The sequence below is a fragment of the Vulpes vulpes genome, chromosome 8 (assembly GCF_048418805.1).
Source record: "Vulpes vulpes isolate BD-2025 chromosome 8, VulVul3, whole genome shotgun sequence".
Lineage (NCBI taxonomy): Eukaryota > Metazoa > Chordata > Mammalia > Carnivora > Canidae > Vulpes > Vulpes vulpes.
Window position 1 is genome coordinate 103904646 of NC_132787.1, and position 22611 is coordinate 103927256.

General features: G+C 34.9%; 1 protein-coding gene across 1 annotated transcript in view; it reads left to right on the forward strand.

Moving 5' to 3' along the window:
* The window catches only part of ROCK2 (Rho associated coiled-coil containing protein kinase 2), a 135549-nt gene that overhangs the window by 61273 nt on the left and 51665 nt on the right, over positions 1-22611 (forward strand). The window contains exon 4 of the mRNA XM_072767714.1: positions 15491-15628. Within this exon, the coding sequence (XP_072623815.1) occupies positions 15491-15628 (138 nt within the window). The remainder of the gene's footprint in view (positions 1-15490; positions 15629-22611) is intronic.

A 22611-nucleotide genomic window follows, 5' to 3' on the forward strand; every position in this document is an offset into this window, starting at 1 on the left:
CAGTAATTATTGTATTTATTATAATTAAAGAACAATTTTCCTTGGATGTAAACCAAGCAAGACTCATTGGTGATTTGGCTGCCCAAAACAGTAAAAAAGGTTTGGATTGCTTTGATTAAGATTTTTTTGATTTTGAGATGACTGGGCCATACTGCATTTTTTTTTTTTTAAGATTTTATTTATTTATTCATGAGAGACAGAGAGAGAGAGAGAGTGGCAGGTTCCCCATGGGGAGCTTGATGCAGGACTGTCCTGAAACTCCAGGATCATGACCTGAGTCAAAGGTAGACACTCAACCACTGAGCCACCCAGGTGCCTCTTTACTACATTTTATTCATTCTGGATGCTCTATTTTGAAGGGCAGATTGATAGAAGGTACTTGAGGGATGAAATGCTCAGGGACTTGAAACTGTGCCATCTGAGGTGTGGCAGAAGGAACTGAGAAGTTAATATGCAATAGATTTGAGGAGTGGGCTACTTTTGATTTTGTTTGTTTGTTTTGTTTTGTTTTGCGTCAGTGACACTGGTGAAGCTTTGGCTAGTAGACTACCCATGGGAAGAGAGTCAGATTAGATTTTGTGACTGTTGAGTTGTGGAAAGCCCTGTAAGATAGGGAAAATAAAAAATAGTTGCATCTTACATCTGCCATAGTCTAACTCAAAGATCATGGTGAGTATAGACAAGATTCTCAATCTCCCTGAGTTAACAAACTATAGAATACAGATGATAATATCTATGTAATGGGGTTCTTGTAGGGGATTAAGTGAATTTAATAAATCTAGGTGTAGTGTTCCCTATTTGTTAACTATTGTTACTATTGCCTATTTGATACATAGATTCATACAATAATACATTGTTTTTTCATACTCAGGATGTAGTGTAAAGATACTCAAATTTGGAGTTATGGTTTTTTTTTTTTTTAAGATTTTATTTATTTATTCATGACAGACAGAGAGAGAAGCAGGCTCCATGCAGGGAGCCTGATGTGGGACTTGATCCCGGGTCTCCAGGATCACACCCCATGCCGAAGGCGGTGCTAAACTGCTGAGCCACCGGGGCTGCCCCTGGAGTTCTGTTTTTGGTAGGAAATACGACAGATCTTAGCTTGTCATGTTTTTATGGCAGAGTCATTGTTCTGTGTTAGGTGAATTTGATCATTCAACTTCAGTAAATTCAAGAAAAGAAAAGGCTTTTATTTTTGTTTTTAATTTTCCATCCCAAATTTTGTTTTGTCCACAAAACATGCAGAAACAAAGTCACATGTTTTTAAAAATGAAAAATATTTTAACATTCCAATTAATCTGATGACCTGACCCAAGAACTTGGAACATGTTTGTTTTGGCTTTAGCTCTCGGTTCTGTTACCTTTGGCGGAGACTTTGTAAAAGGATGAGACTGAAAAGCAAAAGTCCAAGTTCTTCTTCCATAGTCTTTTATTAAAGTTGCTTTGTATGTTGTAGATAAATTAGTTTGACAGATATGAGGGCAGTGTTCTACATTTGGCATATCTTTATGATTATGTTTTTCTAGTCATCTGAAGAAAATTTTACAATAGTAGGTGCAAATTTGTCTTTCCTTGTGAAATACTTTTTGGGCCAAGTTAAAAACACATTACCACAGAAGGCCCGGCCCGCCAGTCAGTTTTGAAAAGAAAATTCTTGTTGTAAAAGTAACAACTTTGGTATGTCACAGTAGCCATACCATACTATTTAAGAGTTAAGAGTCTGAGTACTTACGGTTGAATTCTAACTCTGACTAGCTGTCAATGCAGACAAGTTACTTAATCACTCTATGCCTCAGTTTCTTATCTGTTAAATGATAATGATGATAACACTTATACCCCATTGGGTTACTGGGAGAATTAAATGTATTTAAATTTGGAACAGTTCTTAGAATATAATAAGGGCTTAGTAGATGGTAACAGTTATCCATCCATCAGTGAATATTTAATCAGGATCTGTAATGTTTCAGAAGCTGTGCTAGCCTCTAAAGATGCAAGAGCATAGTTTTGATCTCTCTGCAAGAGGTAGCTTTGTGGAGGAGAAAATAATTTTACTTTAAAGTGCAATATTTTCAAATTATGATAAATACGATGATGGAAAGATCTGGATACTATGAGAAGGAAAATGGAGGGATGTGCTTAATTCAGGTGTGCATATCTATCTCTCTGTGAGAAGATGACATTGGAGTTACGATATAGAGGACAAACAAGGTAGCCACATGAAGAGGAGGGGCAGGGCAAGAGTGAAAAACTGAGGAAATAGCATGTGATGTCATGAGTCAGGAAAGTGTCAAATCATTTAGTTTATTCGAACAGATTTCCTCACCTGAAAAAGGCTTTTTCTTACACATTGTAAAGTTTTATAATTCTATGGGCAAAATTTGTTTAGCTTATTGTCTTTTTTCCTCTCTCTACAGAGGTGATGTATATTTATGTTTTTATGTCACGCATGAAAAGTCTGTGATGTAGATGATTTGATGTCCACTATTGTTTTTGGATTCTACTCTTTTTGGATTATTTATCACATCTCACTTTATGGAAAATAATATTCAGTACAGTATATTAAGAGCAGTACTTTGGAAGAATAGTCAAAGTCAACTACTTTTGTTTCCATTCTACAGTATGTAGATTTCCTATCATCAAAACTTTAATTTCCTTATCTTATAATAGCACTAATAATAGAACTTAAGATTTTTGTGAGAATTAAATTAAGCTATGCATGTGTGATACTGGGACCTGGCACATTGTAGGTATTAAGTAAATATTATCTGTTGTCACTTTTGTCAGTTTCTATGCATTTATGAATTTAGATGTTTTAATTTTAAATAAATAATCAGAAGTCTTGCTCTAATTTTTATATGTATTTGTATGTGTTGGTTCACTAGAGCTTCCGTAACAAGATACCACCAACTGTGGCTTAACCAACAGAAATTTATTTTCTCAGTTCTGGAGGCTACAAGCTTGACATCAAGGTGTTGGCGGGTTTGGTTTCTCCTGAGACCTCTCTCTCTGGCTTGTGGAAGGCCACCTTCTGTTGTGTTCTTTCTTTGTGCTTACATGTGCCTGATGTGTCGCTCTGTGTCCCAATAGCCTGTTCTTAGAGGGACACCAGTCAGATTGGATTAGGGCCCACCCTAATAACCTCGTGTTAATTTAATCACCTCTTTAACGTCCCAGTCTCCAGATACAGTCACATTCTGAGGTACTGGAGGTTAGGGTTTTAAAATATAGTGGGGTTGGGTTTGGACACAGCACACGTTCATTCCATAATTGTGTACATATGTTGGGATGAACTTTTTTAGTGAGGTTACTTTTTGAATAGATATGCGTGCTTACTTTGTTTATGGTTATTCACTTACCTTGAACATAAATAATCCTCTTTGAAAAGAAAGTTACAAATTCTAGCTTTACAAATGTCTTCTTAAGGTAGCTATTTAGTCTTCGTATCTATTAATAGAATATATATTGTTCTTTAATATTTCCTTGGTTAATTGTAGCAGTTTTTAAAAAGGTTCTTAAAATTTATTAGAGGGGGCAGGGGCAGAAGGAGAGGAAGAAGCAGATTCCATGCTGAGCAGAAAGCCCAACTCAGGGCTTGATCCCAGAACTCTGGGATCGTGGCCAGTGCTGAAGGCAGACACTTAACCAGCTGAGCCACCCAGGTGCCCCAGCAAATGTTTATTTAATGTCTGGTACCATTATAAGTACTGACAATACACTGTATAGGTAAACTACTCAGACAAAGCACCTGCATTCATGGAGCTTTTATTTTGAGCTGGCCAGTGTTATAGTTTCAAAAAGAAATTGTGGTCTAGGTTCTAAAAATAGAGTTCTAAGTTAACTTTCTTAAGCATGGTGCATATTTGTTAGGAATTACCTAATTATGACTCTTTATTTGGAGGAGATGTATAAAAACAAGATTTCATGGTTTGTAGTGGAATTATTTTTAGCATTTTTGATTTTGAAGTTGTATCTTCTTATATTGGAGTTGGGGACCTTATCTTTAGCTGGTTTTGTGATGTTACCTACTCATTTTTCTTAACTGAAGCATTCATTGGGGCTCTTGGGTGGCTTAGTCAGTTAGGTATCTGACTCGATCTTAGCTCTGGTCTTGATGTCAGGTTCATGAGTTCAGCCCCTGAGTTGAGCTTCATATTGGGCATGGAACCTGCTTAAAAAAAAAAAAAAGTGCTCATATTTTTCCTAGTGGTAGTTTTATGTAAAAGTATGTAAATTAATATTTGAATGCATTCTCGCTCTAAAAGGTCTAAGTTGCTTAGAATTGGGTAGAATAAAATGTGAAAATCTCCTTTTATTTCATTTTCAAACATAAAGGTAACTAGTCTTTTGGTATCCCTTTAGTGCTTTGATTATTGTAAACATTTGGGAACTGTTAACAAATCTAGGGCCAAATTATTTTCAGTGGATATATATATTTTATTGTAATTGTTTTCATTCTAGGAAGTTAAAACATTTCTCTATTGAGTTATAAAAATTGCATCAATGCCAATTATTCTCCATTAAAAATTCTTTTATTTATACAACAGATATGTTCATAGTAGAATAAGAAAGTAAGCGATCATGATACTTTTTAAAATTCCTGCTTGTCCCACTACGGAGAGAGAACTATTTTTATTACTTCGATATATAGCTTTCTGACTTTTGTTTCTTCTAAAGATATGCATAGCATATGGTTATCTTCTGTGTAAGGGATCATATTATATATGTGGTTTTGTAATTTGTGGTTTTTTTGATGTAATGCTAAATAATAATACACACTTTATAGCAATTACAATATTCCAGGCAGGCTTCATTTTTTTTTTAACTTAATTTTTTAAAAAAGATTTTATTTATTTATTCATGAGAGAGAGAGAGAGAGAAGCAGAGACATAGGCAGAGGGAGCCTGATGCGGGACTTAATCCCAGGACCCCGGGATCATGCCCTGAGCCGAAAGCAGATGCTTAACTGCTGAGCCACCCAGGTGTCCCTCCCAGCAGGCTTCTAAGCAGCTTTTGTATAGTAGATGTTTTGTTTAGATAGATGTTGAGATAGAATGAAGAACCTGCCAAAGTTCTAACTTCCAAGTGGTTGAACTGAGATTTGAACCTAAGGTGAGGATTCGGCAGTTGATTTTCTTTGTTGTATGGTCATAGTCATTTTTCTGTGCCAGTAAATACAGACTTTGTATGTAACCTTATTGGCTGTATGGGATTTCACTCTCTTTACTCAGCCTCCTACTAGTATACTAGTATTCAATTCTTCTTTCTTGAAACACTGTTCTTTCCTATGTTACTGGTTCTTCATAGTTTCCTTAGTGGTTCATTCTGACTTCTGACTTCTAAATATCATAGTTCCAAAGGCTAGGCTCTTGTTTATTTGATCTCTGTTCTCTCTTAAGTCACTCTACTATTGCTGTGGCTTTAAATGTAATCTATATGATGTCAAGGTTCAGATTCATAGCTGCTACTCAGAATTTTCTAGTTTGCTCTCTCAACTCATATCCATGATGGCTTATTTGACATCTCCATTAAGATGTGTCGTATCTAAAACATGTGAAATTAGAATGCTTGATTCTCTCTCTAACTTATCCATAAAGATATAACACATCTTAATAAATGGCTCCACTATCAACCCTGTTGTTCGAGCCAAAAAATTAGGAATCCTTATTCTCTTTTGGTCATTTCTTAAATTTAACTTTCCAGTTAAGTCCTGCTCAGAACAGTTCTCCACTCTCTCTCTCTTTTTTTTTTTTTTTGGCGTTCACTGTTGCTGCTGTTATCCAAGATACTCTTTCCTTCCCAATCAGGTATGAGCATCTCCTTTGTATCTTACTTTGTTTTCCATTTCTGCTGACAATATTTTCATCATTGGATTGTTGAGTTTGGAATGGCAAGTGCTATTGAAGAAACCATCAAGACCATGCTTATTAAATCTGTAATTCATGCTATCCAGGCTCAGGTGGACCCACATTACTGTTTGACTGTTTTCCCCTTACTTGATATTCTTGTATTTTCATGTATCCCTCCTATCCTACTCTCATTTTGAGTGTGGGTATATAGTAGAATCAATTAGGGGCTTTTCTAACATGTTTTGTGTTTTTCTTATTTCCCATCTTATATAATAATATATAAAGGTTAGGAAATACGGATCTATCTGCTAATACAAACTGCTGCCAATTTGAACTTTTCAAAATATATTTATTGTATCTCGTTTGCAATTCGTGGCTCCCTTAACTACTGAATGAAGCATGACCTCTTCATCCTGGCCTTCTGGGTCCTTTTTTAAGATGTCACCAATATTATCTTTTTTTTTTTTTTCCAAATTTTATCTTTTATCCTTATTTTTTGTTATGCTGTTCATTCTGAGCAGCCTACTCATTTCAGAGCATGCTCTTTGTTTTATTGTCTGTTTCTTCAATCACGTTTCACTTTCTGTGTTTGTTTTATTTTTATTTTTTAAAAAAATTTTATTCATGAGAGAGACACACACAGAGAGAGAGAGAGGCAGAGACGCAGGCAGTGGGAGAAGCAGGCTCCATGCAGGAAGCCTGACGTGGGACTCGATCCCAGGTCTCCAGGATCAGGCCCTGGGCTGAAGGCAGCGCTAAACTGCTGAGCCACCGGGCCGCCTTCTGTGTTTGTTTTAAAAGAAAACTTTTTCCTGTTACTTTCTTTCCTACCCTTTATCTGTGTGTGATCTTTCATCAGCATCTTTTAATTTATAATTTTATGTAATTTACCATATTATGCTTTGTACTGTAGTTTCTGTGTATATTTCTTTGGATCCTTTTATGTTGTGAATTTTTTGAGAGTAGGAACCATGTCTTTTTTTTTTTTAAATAAAGATATTTACTTATTTATTTGACAGGGACTGACCACAAGCAAGAGGAGTGGTGGGGAGAGGGAGAAGCGGGCTCCCTGTTGAGTAGGGAGCCAGACACAGGGCTTGATCCCAGAGCCTAAGGCAGTTGCTTAACTGACTGGCCACTAGGTGCTCTGGAGCCATGTCTTTCGAATACTTTTGGCATTCCCATCAGGGGCTCGTAGCTACTTATCTGAAAATAGTTTACCAAATCTGTGGAGATTATCTTTAGTCAAGTACATAGTTTAGGAGCCACGAGAAAGGGAGAGCCCTCACCATGTAGTGATTTGTCAGTCCAGCTGTAGACATTGGTAAGTGATATGTGTATGTAGCTAGATCATATCTGTGATTGGATTTTTCGTGTTTTTTTATATCCTGTACAATGAGGAACCTGAAACATAGAAAGTTTTTATTGAAGTGAATTTGATTATGATCCCTCACGATCCCTGGGCTCAGATGCTTCCTGGGATCCAGTGTGCTAAAGAGATACAGGCTCTGTGACAGGACTTAAGGCAGGTATGAGATGAGGGTCTTGGCTCCCCTCTCTGCCACTGCCTTGCTTTTAATTTAATTGGTTTAATCTGAGCTTCTAAAGTAGAATCAACTAGAAGGAAAGAGTATAGGGGAAATGATTTTCTAACACTTGTCATGTCAAGTCAAATTTTTAGTTCCTTTTTTGGAGCAAAACAGGCTTTTCTCTGGTTACAAAGTTATTTCTGAGTTGCAAGAATTATCTTCTTCCCTCCGTGTTATTGTAATTCCTGTATTCCTTCATTCAGTCTTGGCTGCCACAAGCAGGCATGTGTAGTAGTGAAAACCTTAGCAGCACACACTAACTACTGCTGTCCATCAAGCTGGATTTTCTTATAAAGATAATCTATTGTAATTTTTGATATTAAAAACCAAATTGAAAATCTCAAATGGGGAATTTGGGCTAGAAGAATTCCTGAAAGTTTTTTGTCCACAAATGTTCTATGAGATCTAGGTCCATTTTAGGATTTTCCAAGCATGTCTTGTCTCTAGCTATTAGACTTAGGGATGTTTAATCTACTGAAGAGAATTTTTTTTTTTAAGAAGTACATAATTTGCTATAGAAAATACAAATAGGCAAATATAAGAACATGGAAATCACTCAGAATTCTGTTAGTTGAGATAAAACCCTGTTAACTCTTTGGCCCTTTTTTGGTGTTATATATAGAGAGAGATGGGTGGAGTTGGGAGGAGGCATCTAGAGAATAGGAACAGTTTTTTTTTTTTTTTTTTTTTTTTTTTATGTACTCAAACTGGTGATGTAAGTGAAACACATGTAAAGGTTCATGATAGTATGAACTAAGTTCCATTTACCTATAGTGGTATTAGATAACATTTTCATTGAGTATATTCTATGTGCTAAGTATTTATATTCATAGTCTCATTTTATCTTTGCAACAGTTCTATGAGATTCTTACATAGATGAAGTTCTGAAACTTAGGTTAAGTTAGTGGCCCCATAGTTCATAAATAGCTAGGATTTTCGCAGTTTTGTTGACATCTAAATCCATGCTTTTAAGCAGTACTCTGTACAACGTGGTAATGAATAGCTCCTATATCTGGCTGTTTATCCATCCATATTGAATAGAGAAGGAACAAAGGAGAGTGTACAGAGATGCTGAGGGAGATTATAATAGAATCATTCAGAAAGAGACATCCTGAGGAGAAAGATCAGTGGAAACCAGCTTTTCTAAAGTAACAGCGCTTTATTGTAGTACTTTGTAATATTACGCTAATGAATTTTAAAAGTATGAGGTAGATGTTTGGCATGAATACAACTATTGCCTCTTAATGTTTGTTGTATAAATCAAGTCAAAGGCTACAAGCTGGTGGTTCCTAACTCTTGTGTTTTGAGCCAGTTAAGTGTCCTATCCCAGTAGTTTAAATCAAACTCAGGCCTCATTAACTAAAACATCTAGGCAAAAAATTTTATTAAAAATTTTATAGTTCTCACATAGACATAGCTATAATTTTGTTGAATTTGTTGAATTGGATATTCAGCATTTTGCCAACCACAAGGCAGCCCCACAAATGAAAATTTATACTCTGCCTAAAGGAGCTTTTGAAGCTTTTGAAGTTATATACATGTTTTGAAACATGTATATAACTAATTTTAATATTAGATTGTGGTAAGTACTATAGAAGCACAGAGAGGGAAGTACTGTTGCATAAAGAATCAGCAAAAGTAAAGTGAATAAACATGTTTCTTGTGTTCAGAGAATTATACCTATGATGTGTGACATTTTGTGTATTTGAATGGTTTTTTTGTTCTAGGTTTGTTTTTATTTATTTAATTCATATATAAAAGATTAAAAATGGCGCCTGGTAATCTCAGCTGGTTAAGCATCTGACTCTTGATTTCAGCTCAGGTTATGTCTCAGTGTCATGAGATTGAGCCCATGTCAGGTTCTGTGCTAGGTATGGAGCATGCTTAAGGTTCTCTCTGTCCCTCCCTCTCCTTCTGCCCTCCCCTCCTCAACTTGCACTCTTCTCTCAAGAAAAGAATTTTTTTTAAATAAATAAATATTTAACTATTTTCTGTCAGCTGACAAACATCTTTTAGTTTCTGTTCATAGCTTTGCTTTAAAGAATTTTTTAAAACTCTTGTCACAGTCTGAGTCAAGGACTAGTAATATTGTAGTATATAGTAATTGGCTGACCCTTAATGTTTTATGGATTGCTTTTCTAATGAAATTAGGAAACTTTCACAATCTGATTTGTTCCTGGAATAAATGAAGATTTGAAGAGTGACATAAGTATAGAAGAAGGAGTACCTTAGCAGCCTCTTTCTAATAATACATTAAATATGTTTTTACATATATGTAACATTTGACAGCATTGCTGGAATGAGCATTTGCTTTGAGCTAATTTGCTGATTTGATTCAAACAATTAAAAATCTGTCTGTTGTTGAGGGGATTTCTGGTTTTCAGATGAGAATCCTTTATCCCCCTCACCAACCTCCCAGTTCCCTGCCCACCACCCATGTTTTTATATTGCTTTCACATATGTTTGTTTTCAGCATCTATAAATGTTCTATCAAATAAAAGGAATTGTTATTCCAGTTTAGTAATTTAACTAGATAGTTAGATAAATAGAATCTGTGACCCTCATCATAACATTGACCCTTTGCATATAGGCTTTTATTTAATGTAAAATTAAAGCTTACTGATATACTTCAAATTGTAACATACTTTAAAATGAGAAGTGATGTAACTTATTGATATAATAACCAATAAGTGATATATCTTATTGATATATGATTTATATAATATATAGTATCAATCATTAATTGATCAGGCAGTTTTCCTTCTGGACTGTATTTTCTTTATATCCACAGCATATTTTGTTTATTATATCACATACTGAGAGAGAATGTTAAAATTTCCATCTGAAATTATGGATTTGTTTGTTTCTATCTTTAGTTCTGTCACTTTTTGATTCACGAATTTTAAAGCTCATTTATTAGATGCATACATCTTTAGAATTTTTATGCCTTACTAGTGAATTATGCTCCTTTTATCTGAGTTTATCCCCCTTTTTTCTTTGCTTTGAAGTCTATTTTATCTGTTACTAATATTGCTTTGTCAGTTTTCTTATCCTTGCTGTTTGTGTGGTAAATCTTTTTTTTTGTCTTTTGATTTTCAGTCTGTTTGGTCTTCATATATAAAATATATGAGATAAAGTTTTGCTTTTTTGATCAATTCTGATAATTTCTGCCTATGAGTTGGAGTGTTTAGTCTCTTTATATTTACTCATGTTTTATACTTTTAAAATTGTTTTTTAGGCCCTTGAGTCTGGTTTTCTTTTTTTTTTCCATTTTGTCATTTTTCTCCTTATTCTTCAGATTTGATTTGTCTTCAGGTTTACAGACTTCTCTTCTGTCTCCATCCTTTATTTTTAAAATTTTTTAAAGATTTTATTTATTTATTTATTTATTTATTTATTTATTTATTTATGAATGAGAGACACAGAGAGAGAGGCAGAAACATAGGCAGAGGGAGAAGCAGGCTCCTCACAGGGAGCCTGATGCAGGACTTGATCCCCAGACCCGGGATCATGCCCTGAGCCAAAGGCAGACGCTCAACCGCTAAGCCACCTAGGTGTCCCTGTCTCCATTACTTTATTAAGCCTAGTTTCTAATGAATTTTTCATTTTTGTTATTTTTCAGTTATGGAAATCCAGATTCTTTTTTATAGTTTGTATTTCTCTGTTGATATTCTCCTCTGTTCACTCATTGTGACTACTTTTTCCTTATTTTCTTTAACATATTTTCCTTTAGTTCTTTGAACATATTTACAAGAGATATTTGAAGTATTTGTTAGCTATAAGTCCAATGTTTTGGGGTGGTTTTCTATTGACTGCTTTTTTTCTTTGATGATGAGCCACACTTTCCTTTTGTGACTAATAATTTTTAGAATACATACTCGTCCTTGGAGATCTATGATAGAGATTTTTTGTTAGTTTGTTACTTTTTGTTGACGTGTTGATTTTCATTCTAATAATCTGTCCAATTACCTGATGATCATCCTTAACTTGTGCACACTGAATTTTATACTTCGTCCAAAAAGACCAGTTGTTTCCCAGGTCCTTTTAACTGGTAGAACTGATCCTCCAAACTCTGTTCCCCTTTTGATATTTAAGGGATTGGTGTTACTAGGTTTTGTTAGGTATTGCTCAAGTACCATGCTTTTAGCGCATGGTTCTTACTCCTAAGATGTCTCATTTGAATGCCCAGGAAATAGCAAGGTTTCTCCATTCTTGTTTGGCTGGAAATTGATTGTTTTTCTAATGCTGTTTAACCTCCAGTGTCTCTGTTTTGTTACCAACCCCAGAGCAGTTACTCCGTAGTAAACTTTGGGTACTTTCTCTTTGGATAGTTCAGCCCTTGGCCGAAGACTCACATGATACTTTTAGAGACCTTTTACATAGCTACTTATATTTCCTTTTTCTTGCCCAGCATAGTCCAGCTGCCTCATCTGTCTTGAATTCTGATCCCTGCCTCCTTGATTCAGCAGGACCACCTTACTTAGCTTAGATGATCACTTGTATGCTGGTTGGGATAATGCCTTCAAGCAGAGTGTCTGGGCAATAATGAGGTTGACTTGGGGAATTTTTCTTCTCTCAGGGATTATATAGTCTTGTGCTGCCCAATTTACCAAGCCTGAAAACTCTTGCTTCATATATTTTGCCATTTTGATTATTGCTTACAATGTGAGGGCTAGCTGGTGTCCGTTACTGTCTCATAGCCAAAAATGGATGATTTGGAGTACATGTCTTTATTGTTTCATGCTAAGACTTTTTCTGTCTTTTTTGTGAGTGATTCAACAAATAAAATTCTTAACCTGGGATTTGTTAGGAGAAAAAGTCTCTCTTTGGTAAAAAGGTACATACAGCACTTGTGTGATTTTCTAAAATTTTGTTATATAGTGTCTGATCTGTAAAGTATGATAGTTCTTACATATCTTCTCAGGGAGGACATGAGCATTCCTTTGTTTTACCTTATTTTCATCAGCATAAGTACTGATTTTATATGTGAACAGTACTTGATGAGAGATAAGTAGAAATATTAGCAGTTGGATTTTTCTTAAAACTGGAAATTAGGGATCCCTGGGTGGCGCAGCGCTTTGGCACCTGCCTTTGGCCCAGGGCGCGATCCTGGAGACCTGGGATCAAATCCCACGTCGGGCTCCCGGTGCATGGAGCCTGCTTCTCCCTCTGCCTATGTCTCTGCCTCTCTCTCTCTCTCTCTCTCTCTGTATGACTCTCATAAATAAATAATAAAAAATTAAAAAAAAAACAAAAAAAACTGGAAATTAATAGTTTGGCAAGTGATCAAATAAAAAAGTCTTTTTTTTACAGACATTAATTTGTTCATCAAATATTTAGTGAGTGTCTATTTTAATTGCCATTGTTGGCATTGTATTTGACACTGATGATGTAATGGAGAATAAAATAGGCATGGGTTATCCCTACTTTTATTGAGCTTACATTCTAATGTGAGAAATACACAATAAAGCCAAGGAAACAACATTAAAAAAATAACAAGTTATGGTATTTGCTAGGAGAAAAGCAAATGGAGTTCTGAGGTAGAGAACGAGTTCCTACTTTGGATAGAGTGGTCACTCCTTTGAGAAGTTTATATTTTGGCTGAATGACAGAGCTAGTCTCTTTGAGGGAATGGTGAAGTCAGGGACTGTGATTTATTTTCTGTTAACCTTCCCTGTACCTGTAAAGATACTGAGAAAAGGTATATTAGAGGAATTGAAAGAAGGTGGTAAGTATGGTTGAAGTATGAACAAGGAGAAAAAAATGACAGGATTTAAATTGGGAAGGTGGTTGTAGGCTAGATCACTTAGATATCTGTAGATTTTCGTCAGGAGCTCAATTGCCTCTTCTTTCATCTAACCCTCAGCAGGATGACCATTTAATTTGTTGTACAAATAATGGCATACTTCTGAGTAAAAAGGAGCAGTAACTGAATGGGTGACACTGCTGACCAATGTAATCTGACTCTGTTCTGGGGAAAGCATCCTAATTGTGGCTACACATGTGTAGAAATGACCTAGATAAGTGAGTACTAGCATGGGTTCTGGATGCAGACTACTGTACATTTGTTTTTAAAATTTGTATCTATTTGAGGGAGAGGGAGAGAGAGAGAGAGAGAAAGAGAGAGAAGGTGGGTACCGGGAGGGGTGGAGGAAGAGGGAAAGGGAGAATCTTTAGCACTCTGTACTGAACACAGAACCTGACACAGGACTCAATCTCATGATGCTGAGATCACAACCTGAGCTAAAACCAAGAGTCAGACAAAACCAGCTGCACCACCCAGGTGCCCCAGACTACTGTACCTTTACATCTTCATTTCTACTCGCTCTGTGACCCTCAGCAAGTTCATTTCTCTGTGCCTCAAATTTCTTATTTGTAACATGGGGAAATAACACTTCATTAGGATTGTGATGAAGATTAAATAATGCATTTATGAAAACACACTGTGCCTGGTATATAGTAAGCACCCACAAGTAAATTCATTGTTTTAGCAAATATTTATTCAAAGGTGGTTGTGTACCAAGCATTTTACTAGCCACTATGGATTAAGCAGTGAACAAAACACAAAAATCTTTTCCTTCATTGGGCTTGATTTCTAGTGCAAGAGATAATAAAATAAAAGTAAAAAATAAGGTGTAAGATGGTAATAAGTACAGTGAAGCAAAAGCAAGGAAGAAAGAATGGAATAGGGAATGTGTGGGCAGCAGAGTCTATGTAAATCAAGCAATAGCTTGATCATAGTAGGCCTCACTTAGAAGATAACATCTGAGCAGGGATCTGAAGGAAGTGAGGGCTGATTGCAGGCGAGAGAATAACTCGTGCAGAGATGAAACTATTGGGGTTTTAAAACAGGGGTGACAGGAAATGGTTTATGTTTTTGAAGGATCACCACACGTGGGTAGGCGAGAGTCATAGCAGGGAAGCCAGTTTAGATTATTGTAGGTAATGGAAATAAAAGATTTAGACCCCAGGGTTATCCGAGGAGGTAGTTAGAGATGATTGGATTCTGAAACTATTTGAAGGTAGGACTGAAATGATTTGCTGCTGAGTTTGATGAGCTGTGTGAGAGAAAAAGAGGAGCCAAAGATTTTTAGCCAGAGCAACTAACTAAGAATGAAGATGCCATTTACTAAAATGAGGAAGACTTATGTAAAGGAATAAATTCAGAGGTAAAGATTTGGAATTCAGTTTTGCATGTCCTGTTAGATACCCAAATATAAATGCTAGCAGTCACTATTTTTTATTAATTATTTAGTAAACATTAACTATTATAATCATTAGGTATTTATTGCTCTATGGTGGAGTTTGCTGTTTGGTATATCTAGGATTAAAATGATGGTCAGGGCAGCCCCGGGCATGATCCTGGAGACCCGGGATCGAGTCCCACGTCGGGCTCCCTGCATGGAGCCCGCTTCTCTATCTGCTTGTGTCTCTGCCTCTCTCTCTCTCTGAATGAATAAATAAATAAATCTTTAAAAAATAATAAAAATAAAATGATGGTCAAAGAAAGATAAGTTTTTGTCCTTGTAGAAGTTACAATCTAATAAGGAAGATAAGAATTGATCAAATAATCATATTGTTGGTAGTTTTTTTTCCTTAAAATTAAAAAAGATCTTTTAAATAGGATACTTTGAAAGAAATAAAGATGACTTAACAAAATCACAAATGTCCCTTGATATGTGAATTTGCTAGGTTCTTCTGTTCAGATAGTGAGCAATACATGTACATACCTTGAAAGTTTCTCATTTAACTGTATCTGTTCTTAAAATTGGGTAGCTTAATTACCATAAAGGAATGAAGCTTTATGAATTCATGGAACCTAGCATTTAAAGGTATTGTGTATTTCATGAAATATTTAGGCTGTTGGGAATTTTCTCTTATTTTTTTCCCATTAAAAATGTTATGCTTTTACTTTTTGTTAGCTAAACATCATTTTGTTTTATAACTAAAATCTTTTTTTTAATAACTAAAATCTTAATAATAGAATATAGTATGATCCATTGTTTACCTTTCTCTCACAAAATTATTTTCATGTTTTAAAAAAATCTACAGGTTCGTCATAAGGCATCACAGAAGGTGTATGCTATGAAGCTTCTTAGTAAGTTTGAAATGATAAAAAGATCAGATTCTGCTTTTTTCTGGGAAGAGAGAGATATTATGGCTTTTGCCAACAGTCCCTGGGTGGTTCAGGTAAGCACACAGACTTTTACAAATTTATTTCCCCTTTTTCTTTAAATTAAAATTCAATTTGCCACCATATAGTATAACAACACCCAGTGCTCAGTTTATTTTCCTTTATTTTATCATTCATAAAATATGATTTTTTATACTTAAAGTCCTATAACTCACATAGTAACAATGCATTCATTTTTACTAAGCTTGGATTCAATATACTTGTTTAATGTTCCTAAATAGTATGTCATATAGACATGACATGTAATACTTAAATGGTGTATGAAAGCAAGTATTTGCAGCTTTTAAAAAATTCCTTTATGAACAATTTGATTGGTTACCAGTATGCTGCTATTCCCTGCCTACACTCTCTTGTGATTTACATAATAGGAACAATAATAAGCCTGTCTCAAAAAACCCAAAACTTCCTACAATAAAAATTTTGAAAATTATCCCATAGTCATTTATATATTACCTATAAGACAGTATTGTGCTTCCTAATTCAGCCTCTTGACTGTAAAGTAAGGAATTTATGGTTGTATCTTACGTCCCTTTCAATTATACCCCTCATTAACTTTGCTTCTCTGAAGGTGTATTTATACTAATACCTAATTCTGCACATATTTTTGAACAAATATCGTAAGATTAGAGATGTACCAATGCATGTTCAGAATGTTACCTTAAATGATTTGAGGGTTTGATAATCTTGCTTGTGGAAGGCAATTTGCAGGTAAAAAATTTGCCACATAGATGACTATGTAATTTAAAAGCTCATTACTACTTTTTTAATGATGTTGAGCCCCAGTGCTTTCTCTCTACTTAATTTTTTTTATTGTTGCTAGTGAATAAAAGTTCTGATATGTGTAGCTAAAACTAAAGTTTTTGTAGCAAATTATATATCATGATAGTTTAATTAAGGAATGGTGGTAATAAATTATTCCACTTTTAGCTTTAAATTGCTTTCATAGTAAAGAATCATTGCCTTTTCTAGTTTATCGTTTCATACACTGATGTATTTGATCTTTAATTCGGCTAAGTGGACCTTTATAAAGTGTTCATTGAGATAAAGAGTTAATGGATCTTTGGAAGCCTGTCAACAGTGAAACATTGTAAATTGAAAAAATAACATTATAATTCTGGCTTTCATTTGTTTATCTATGGTAAAGGATATTCCATGCCCATCATTGTATTTGTATGTTTGAAATGTATAACTTTGTGGGGAAACTTGTCAAAATGACTGACTTATTTCTATTTATTGATTTAATTTAGTGATTTTTCAATATATTTATAGAGTTTCACTGTATTTATATTAGTATATTTTTAAAGCTTCAATATATTTATAGAACATTTTGGTGCCTCAAAAAAGAAACCCAGAATCAGTTGGCATTTATTCTCTAATCCTCCCTGACTTCAACTCCTGGCAACCACTAATCTGCTTTCTGTGTATGTGAATTTGCCTATTAAGGGTATTTCGTGTAAATGGGATCATACAATATGTGATCTTTGTGATATCTTCTTTCATTTAGCACAATGTTTTCAGTATTCATTCACGGTATAGCATGTATCAGCCCTTCATTTCTTTTCATGGCTGAATAATCGTCTGTTGTATAGATATCCCACATTTTATTTGTTCATCAATTAATAGACACCTAGGTTGTTTCTATTTTTTGGCTATTGTGAATAATGCTGCTATGAATTCTTTCACATGGATTTTGGTACATATGTTCACACATTTGTGTTAGGGATCTGTACCTTGCAGTGAAATTAATGGGTTATAGGATATGCCTGTAATCAATTTTGGTAGATTATTCCTAACAGTTTACCAAATCTCAGTGCTTATTTTTTTATGACTGTTCAATATTTAAACGGATGAAGGCCCTCATACTTTGTTACAGTACTCTTTTTGGAGATGGCTCTTATCTAACATAAATTATGATACAACATAAATCTTTGACCTGTCGTATTTGACACATAAGATACATTCTTAGTGTGATTTGAATTCCATAGATGAATATTGGCGCATTTAAAAAACTTATTTGCGGATAGAGAAGACTTTTTTTTAAAGCCATCTATTATATTCAGTTTGCTGAATTCAGTTATAAACAGTTGCCTGTTTTTCTAATGTCCATACTTTCATGGTGAACACCTCCTTACTTTTCTGTACAGTTTCATATACCCAAGTAGGTGTGTACCCTTGAATACTTCCAGTTTACTTTTAGATTTTTTTTTTTTTTTTTGATAAAGAGTTTATTTATGAGAGAGACACAGAGAGAGACATAGGCAGAGGGAGAAGCAGGCTCCCCACAGGGAGCCTGATGGCGGACTCCATCCCAGAACTGTGGGACCACGCCCTGAGCCAAAGGCAGGAGCTCAACCCATGAGCCACCCACGCATCCCTACTTTTAGCTTTTTTAAAATTTAAGTTTAGGTATCTTCTTTAATCCTCTCAATCTAGTTTCCTTCCTGTTTTCCTTTTTGTCTCATGAGTTTATTTGTTGAAGAAACCTGGCTTTTGCTGATTACATCCTTGTGTAGTTTAACGTGTTCCTCTCTTGTTTGTATTTTTTGAGTTGCTAACTGATAGAGGATCAGAATCAGGTGTGATTTTTGGGAGAGTGTCAGGACAACTTCAAGGGTAGTGTTTTATTCTATTAGGAAGCTAATGTCTGCTTAATTCTCTGTTATTTTACTAGCTATTTGTGCATAAATCCCAGGTCCATTAATTTATTAGGGATTTTAAAAATGGTGATATTCCAATTTAGTCATTCCTTACACCCTAACCCTGAGTCATCCTTTTTTATTATAGTGACTGGAATATTTCTATAAAGAGAATATTCCCCATTTACTATTTGGTTACCCAGTAGTACAATTCACAGAGGGACAGGATAAATACTTTATTTTTTCCGTGTGTTTACTAGTTTTCAAAGTAAGGAATTAATTTCCTTTTATCCTTAAAGGTGAACAGTTTTGGGGGGAGTTACCAGTTGAACTTAACAGATTTAAAACCTATTGGATGTGTTTTAGTCCTTTGAGTATCTTATTGATGCTCAAATTGTGACACCTTTGGCAAATGATATCCTGTTCAGGTTGGTTCCTGAGTCCTTTGGACATAGATGTAGCAGCCTTTGATACTCTCTGATATAATGGGATGGTCCAGACCAATCTTGTACATTTTCTGTCCTTGACATGGTGGATTAATTGTGCTTTAGCTCCATCTTTTATACGCATATGAATATTTCCTTAGAATAGATTCCTAGCATTGGATCTGCTAGGTCATATAGTGTGCACATTTGACATTTTGATAGTGCCAAATTGCTGTGTAGAGAAAAGATTTTTAACAAGTCTATATTACTCTAATTGTTTATCGTTTTTGTTTCACTACATTTTTAGCCGATACTGGATATTGTAGTTATTTAAAATTTTTGTTGGTTGCATCCTCAAGTAAAAAAGATGTTACTGTGCTAGGTTGCATTTTCTTGGTTAATTCTGAGTTTCAGGACATTTCATATGCTTGTTAGTAATTTGTATTCCTTCATTGCTTATCCCATTTTTCTATGTGTTGTTTTGTTTTTTAAAAATTTATTTATTAGAATACTGATAGACCTTGTATATAAAACCTGTGTTACATATGTTGGAAATCTATTCTCTTGGACTGTTATTTGTTCCTTACTGAGTTTTTAAATATAGATCTAATCAATTCTATTTATACTATATTTTGATTCTTGCTGGGGAATACCTTCCCTAGCCCAGTATTATGAAAACATTCTTTTATACTTTCACTTTTTTAGATTTTAATTTTGGGAGGGGCAGGAGTCTGAGTCACTAGGAACTTATATTTTTATATGAAGTAAGATTTGTTTTTCCCAAATAGGCAGTCATTTTTCCCAATGCTGTTTATAGAAAAGCCTGTTTTTTACATGAAGTAAATGAAATGTTCTTTATATCATATATTAACTTACCATATACATTAATTTCTTTTAACTCTCTTCTATTAATTTGATTTGTTATTTCTTCCTACACTAAAATAACATTGTTTAAATTTCTGTAGTTTTTCATATATTTTGGTATTTGGTAGGGGGCCAATCTTTTCACTGATATCTTCCTCCCTCCCCTCCCCCCTTCCCCCCCTTCCCCCCCCCCTTCCTCCCCCCCTCCTCCCCCCCCCCCCCCCCCGCCCCCCCCCCCCGCCCCAGGCAGGAGGAGAGGGAGACGCAGACTCCCTGCTGAGCAGAGAGCCTGACTCAGGGCTTGATCCCAGGACCCTGGGATCATAACCTGAGCCAAAGGCAGACTCTTAACTAGACCCTCTCAATGGCAGAGTTTAATGGATTTTTGAAACATGGATATTTGCTTTACACTTACATTCAGGTCAGAAAAATGCTGTTGGAACTGTGGGACTGTAGTTTGAGCTCAGAAAATACATCCATTGCCAATTTGTATAGAAGTGGAAATCTCACTTCTGATTTTGATAGCATGGAAAGCATAAAAAGTTTGATGTTTGATGTTGTCATTAAAAATTTAAATTTTATGGGGTGCCTTGGCTCAGTCAGTTAAGCGTTGACTCTAGGTTTTGGCTGGGGTCATGATCTCAGGATGGTAGGATTGAGCCCTGCCTCCAGCTCCATGTTCAGTGGGGAGTCTGCTTGGGGTTCTCTCTCCTTCTCCCTCTGCTCTTTCCCCTTTGCGTGCTCTCTTTTGCTTGCGCCTACTCTCTCTCTAAAATAAATAAATAAATTTTTAAAAAGTGTAGGTTTTGCATATAAGTACTATTTACCTTGTCATTTTAGGTTGTATTAATTAAGAAACGTTAATTAAGAAAGTTATCAAGCCTGCTACTAAAACTAATTTAGAAAGCCTTTCAGTGTTCCATAGTAGTAGTTGAGAGTGGCCTTGATCGGACAGATTTCAGTCTCAGCTCTAAGATTGCAATGAAATTTTACCAGTGCCAAGCCACTGAACTGCTGTGTGGTAGAGTGAGGATATTCAGCATCTATTTCTGACAAAAAATTCACAGAACAGATAATGATAGTTGTTAAGTCCACAAGAGCAAATAGCAACCATTAATACTGCTCATTTATTTATTACACAAGAGATTCAAATATATTTTCCACTGAGTACTTATTGATCTGTATTACAGAGAATAAACAGATTTTAAGTATCACACATTTTCACAAGCTTTGTAAATTAATCCAGTGAAGCCTTTTTCTGTTCCACATATATTTTTACCACCATCGTTTGTTAACACACCTTACCAAATTCTAGCTCAGGTTGTACTCAATTAGTGTTTTCTCAACTTCTTTGAAACTGTTTTTGCCTGTAGTTCATATGTGCAGACTGTTTATAGAGGCTAATTTACTCACATCAAGCTTGGCACTTACTTCTCCAATAACGGGTAATGACTGCATGGTATTAGTAACATCTGTTGGCTCATCAAGAGCCGAGGAAAACCACTCAAAATCATTCGCCTTGTTTTTAAATTGACTACTGATATTGCCACCAGTGTCCTCAACTCTTTGAGCAGCTGTTTTTGAAAGACAGTCTTGCGTTGAGTTTTCTCTAGACGAATTTCTTCAGCTGATGCAATCAAACACAACTAAATTCACCATTGGTAAATATCTGTTCTTGCTTGCCTAATAAATAAGCCATCTGGAAACATTCTTTGTCTTACATACATTTAGCAAATTTTAACATTTTTCCATTGTTAATTTTAATTTTTTAATTTTGAAAACATTACAAGAATCCTTGAAATACTTGATGTACTCCTACCCAGTCTTTTCTCCCTTTTTTCCTTCTGAAAGATAGCTGCTGTCCTAAAACTCAGTGTATTGTTTTACTGTACTCAATCCCTCCATTTCTTTCCTGATTAGATCTTCTATCAACCTCTTATTTTCCCACTTGATTTTGGACTAATTCAAGTTTTTATTTATCTGTTGAGTCTATGTAAATTTTTTAGTGTTAAGATTTTTTGTTTTATTTACAAAATAACACCTTTTTTTGCTTTTCTTTTTAATTTTCTTCTTTTAAAAAAATTTCTTAGCTCTGTTTTCGTGGGTTTATATTGTTCTTTTCTAGTTTCTTTATGTGTCTAATTTTTATTGTCTTTATTTTCCAATGCAGGTATCTTTTTAAATATTGGATAGTGAAAGGATAAAGAGAGATACCTATAAATGCATTTGAAGTTATAAATTTCCTTCTTGAGTTCTGCTTTAATTTTATCATGCTTTTTTTAAAAAATGATTTCATTTATGATATACACATAAATACGTAAAACAAGTACAGAAAGATTTATCACAAAGCAAACACCCATGTATTCACTACCCAGGTCAAAAAATAAACATTGCCATAATAAGTCCAGAGGTTCTCTTGTACTCTTTCCCAATCACTGCATTCATGTGTTCCTCCCAGAATAGCCACTCTTCTGCCTTTATTGGTAATCATTTCCTTGCTTTTCTTTAAGTGTACCACCTAAATCAGCACTCAGGGCCTATAGTTTTCCTGCTTATTGAACTTTTTTTTTTTCTTATTGAACTTTATATGTGGTATCACTGAATATCTCTTCTTTTGTATCTAGCTTTTTTGTTCAACATTATGTTGGCATGAGTGATCTACATTGCTACAATTTATTAATTTCATTGCTGTGTTTTATTCCATTATATGTATTTACCATAATTTGTTGGTATATTTCAAAATTTTGTTACAAGTAATGTAAGTGTTCTTGTACTTATTTCTGTTGGGTTTATTCCTAGGGATGGCATTTTGGGGTACTTAAATCAGTCTCAGTAGGTGGTGACAGCTTCTTTTTCAATGTGGTTATAGAAGTTTAGTTTATAAGTTCCCTTTGTCCTTGTCAGCACTTGGTATTATCAGTTTTAAAATTTTTGGTCATTTTTGTGCATACAGATTGGTGTCTCAGAGTAGTTTAAATTCATCTTTCTCTAATGACATTTCATACCTTTTCATCTTTGAATATATATATTTTTTTGTGAAATACCTGCTTAATT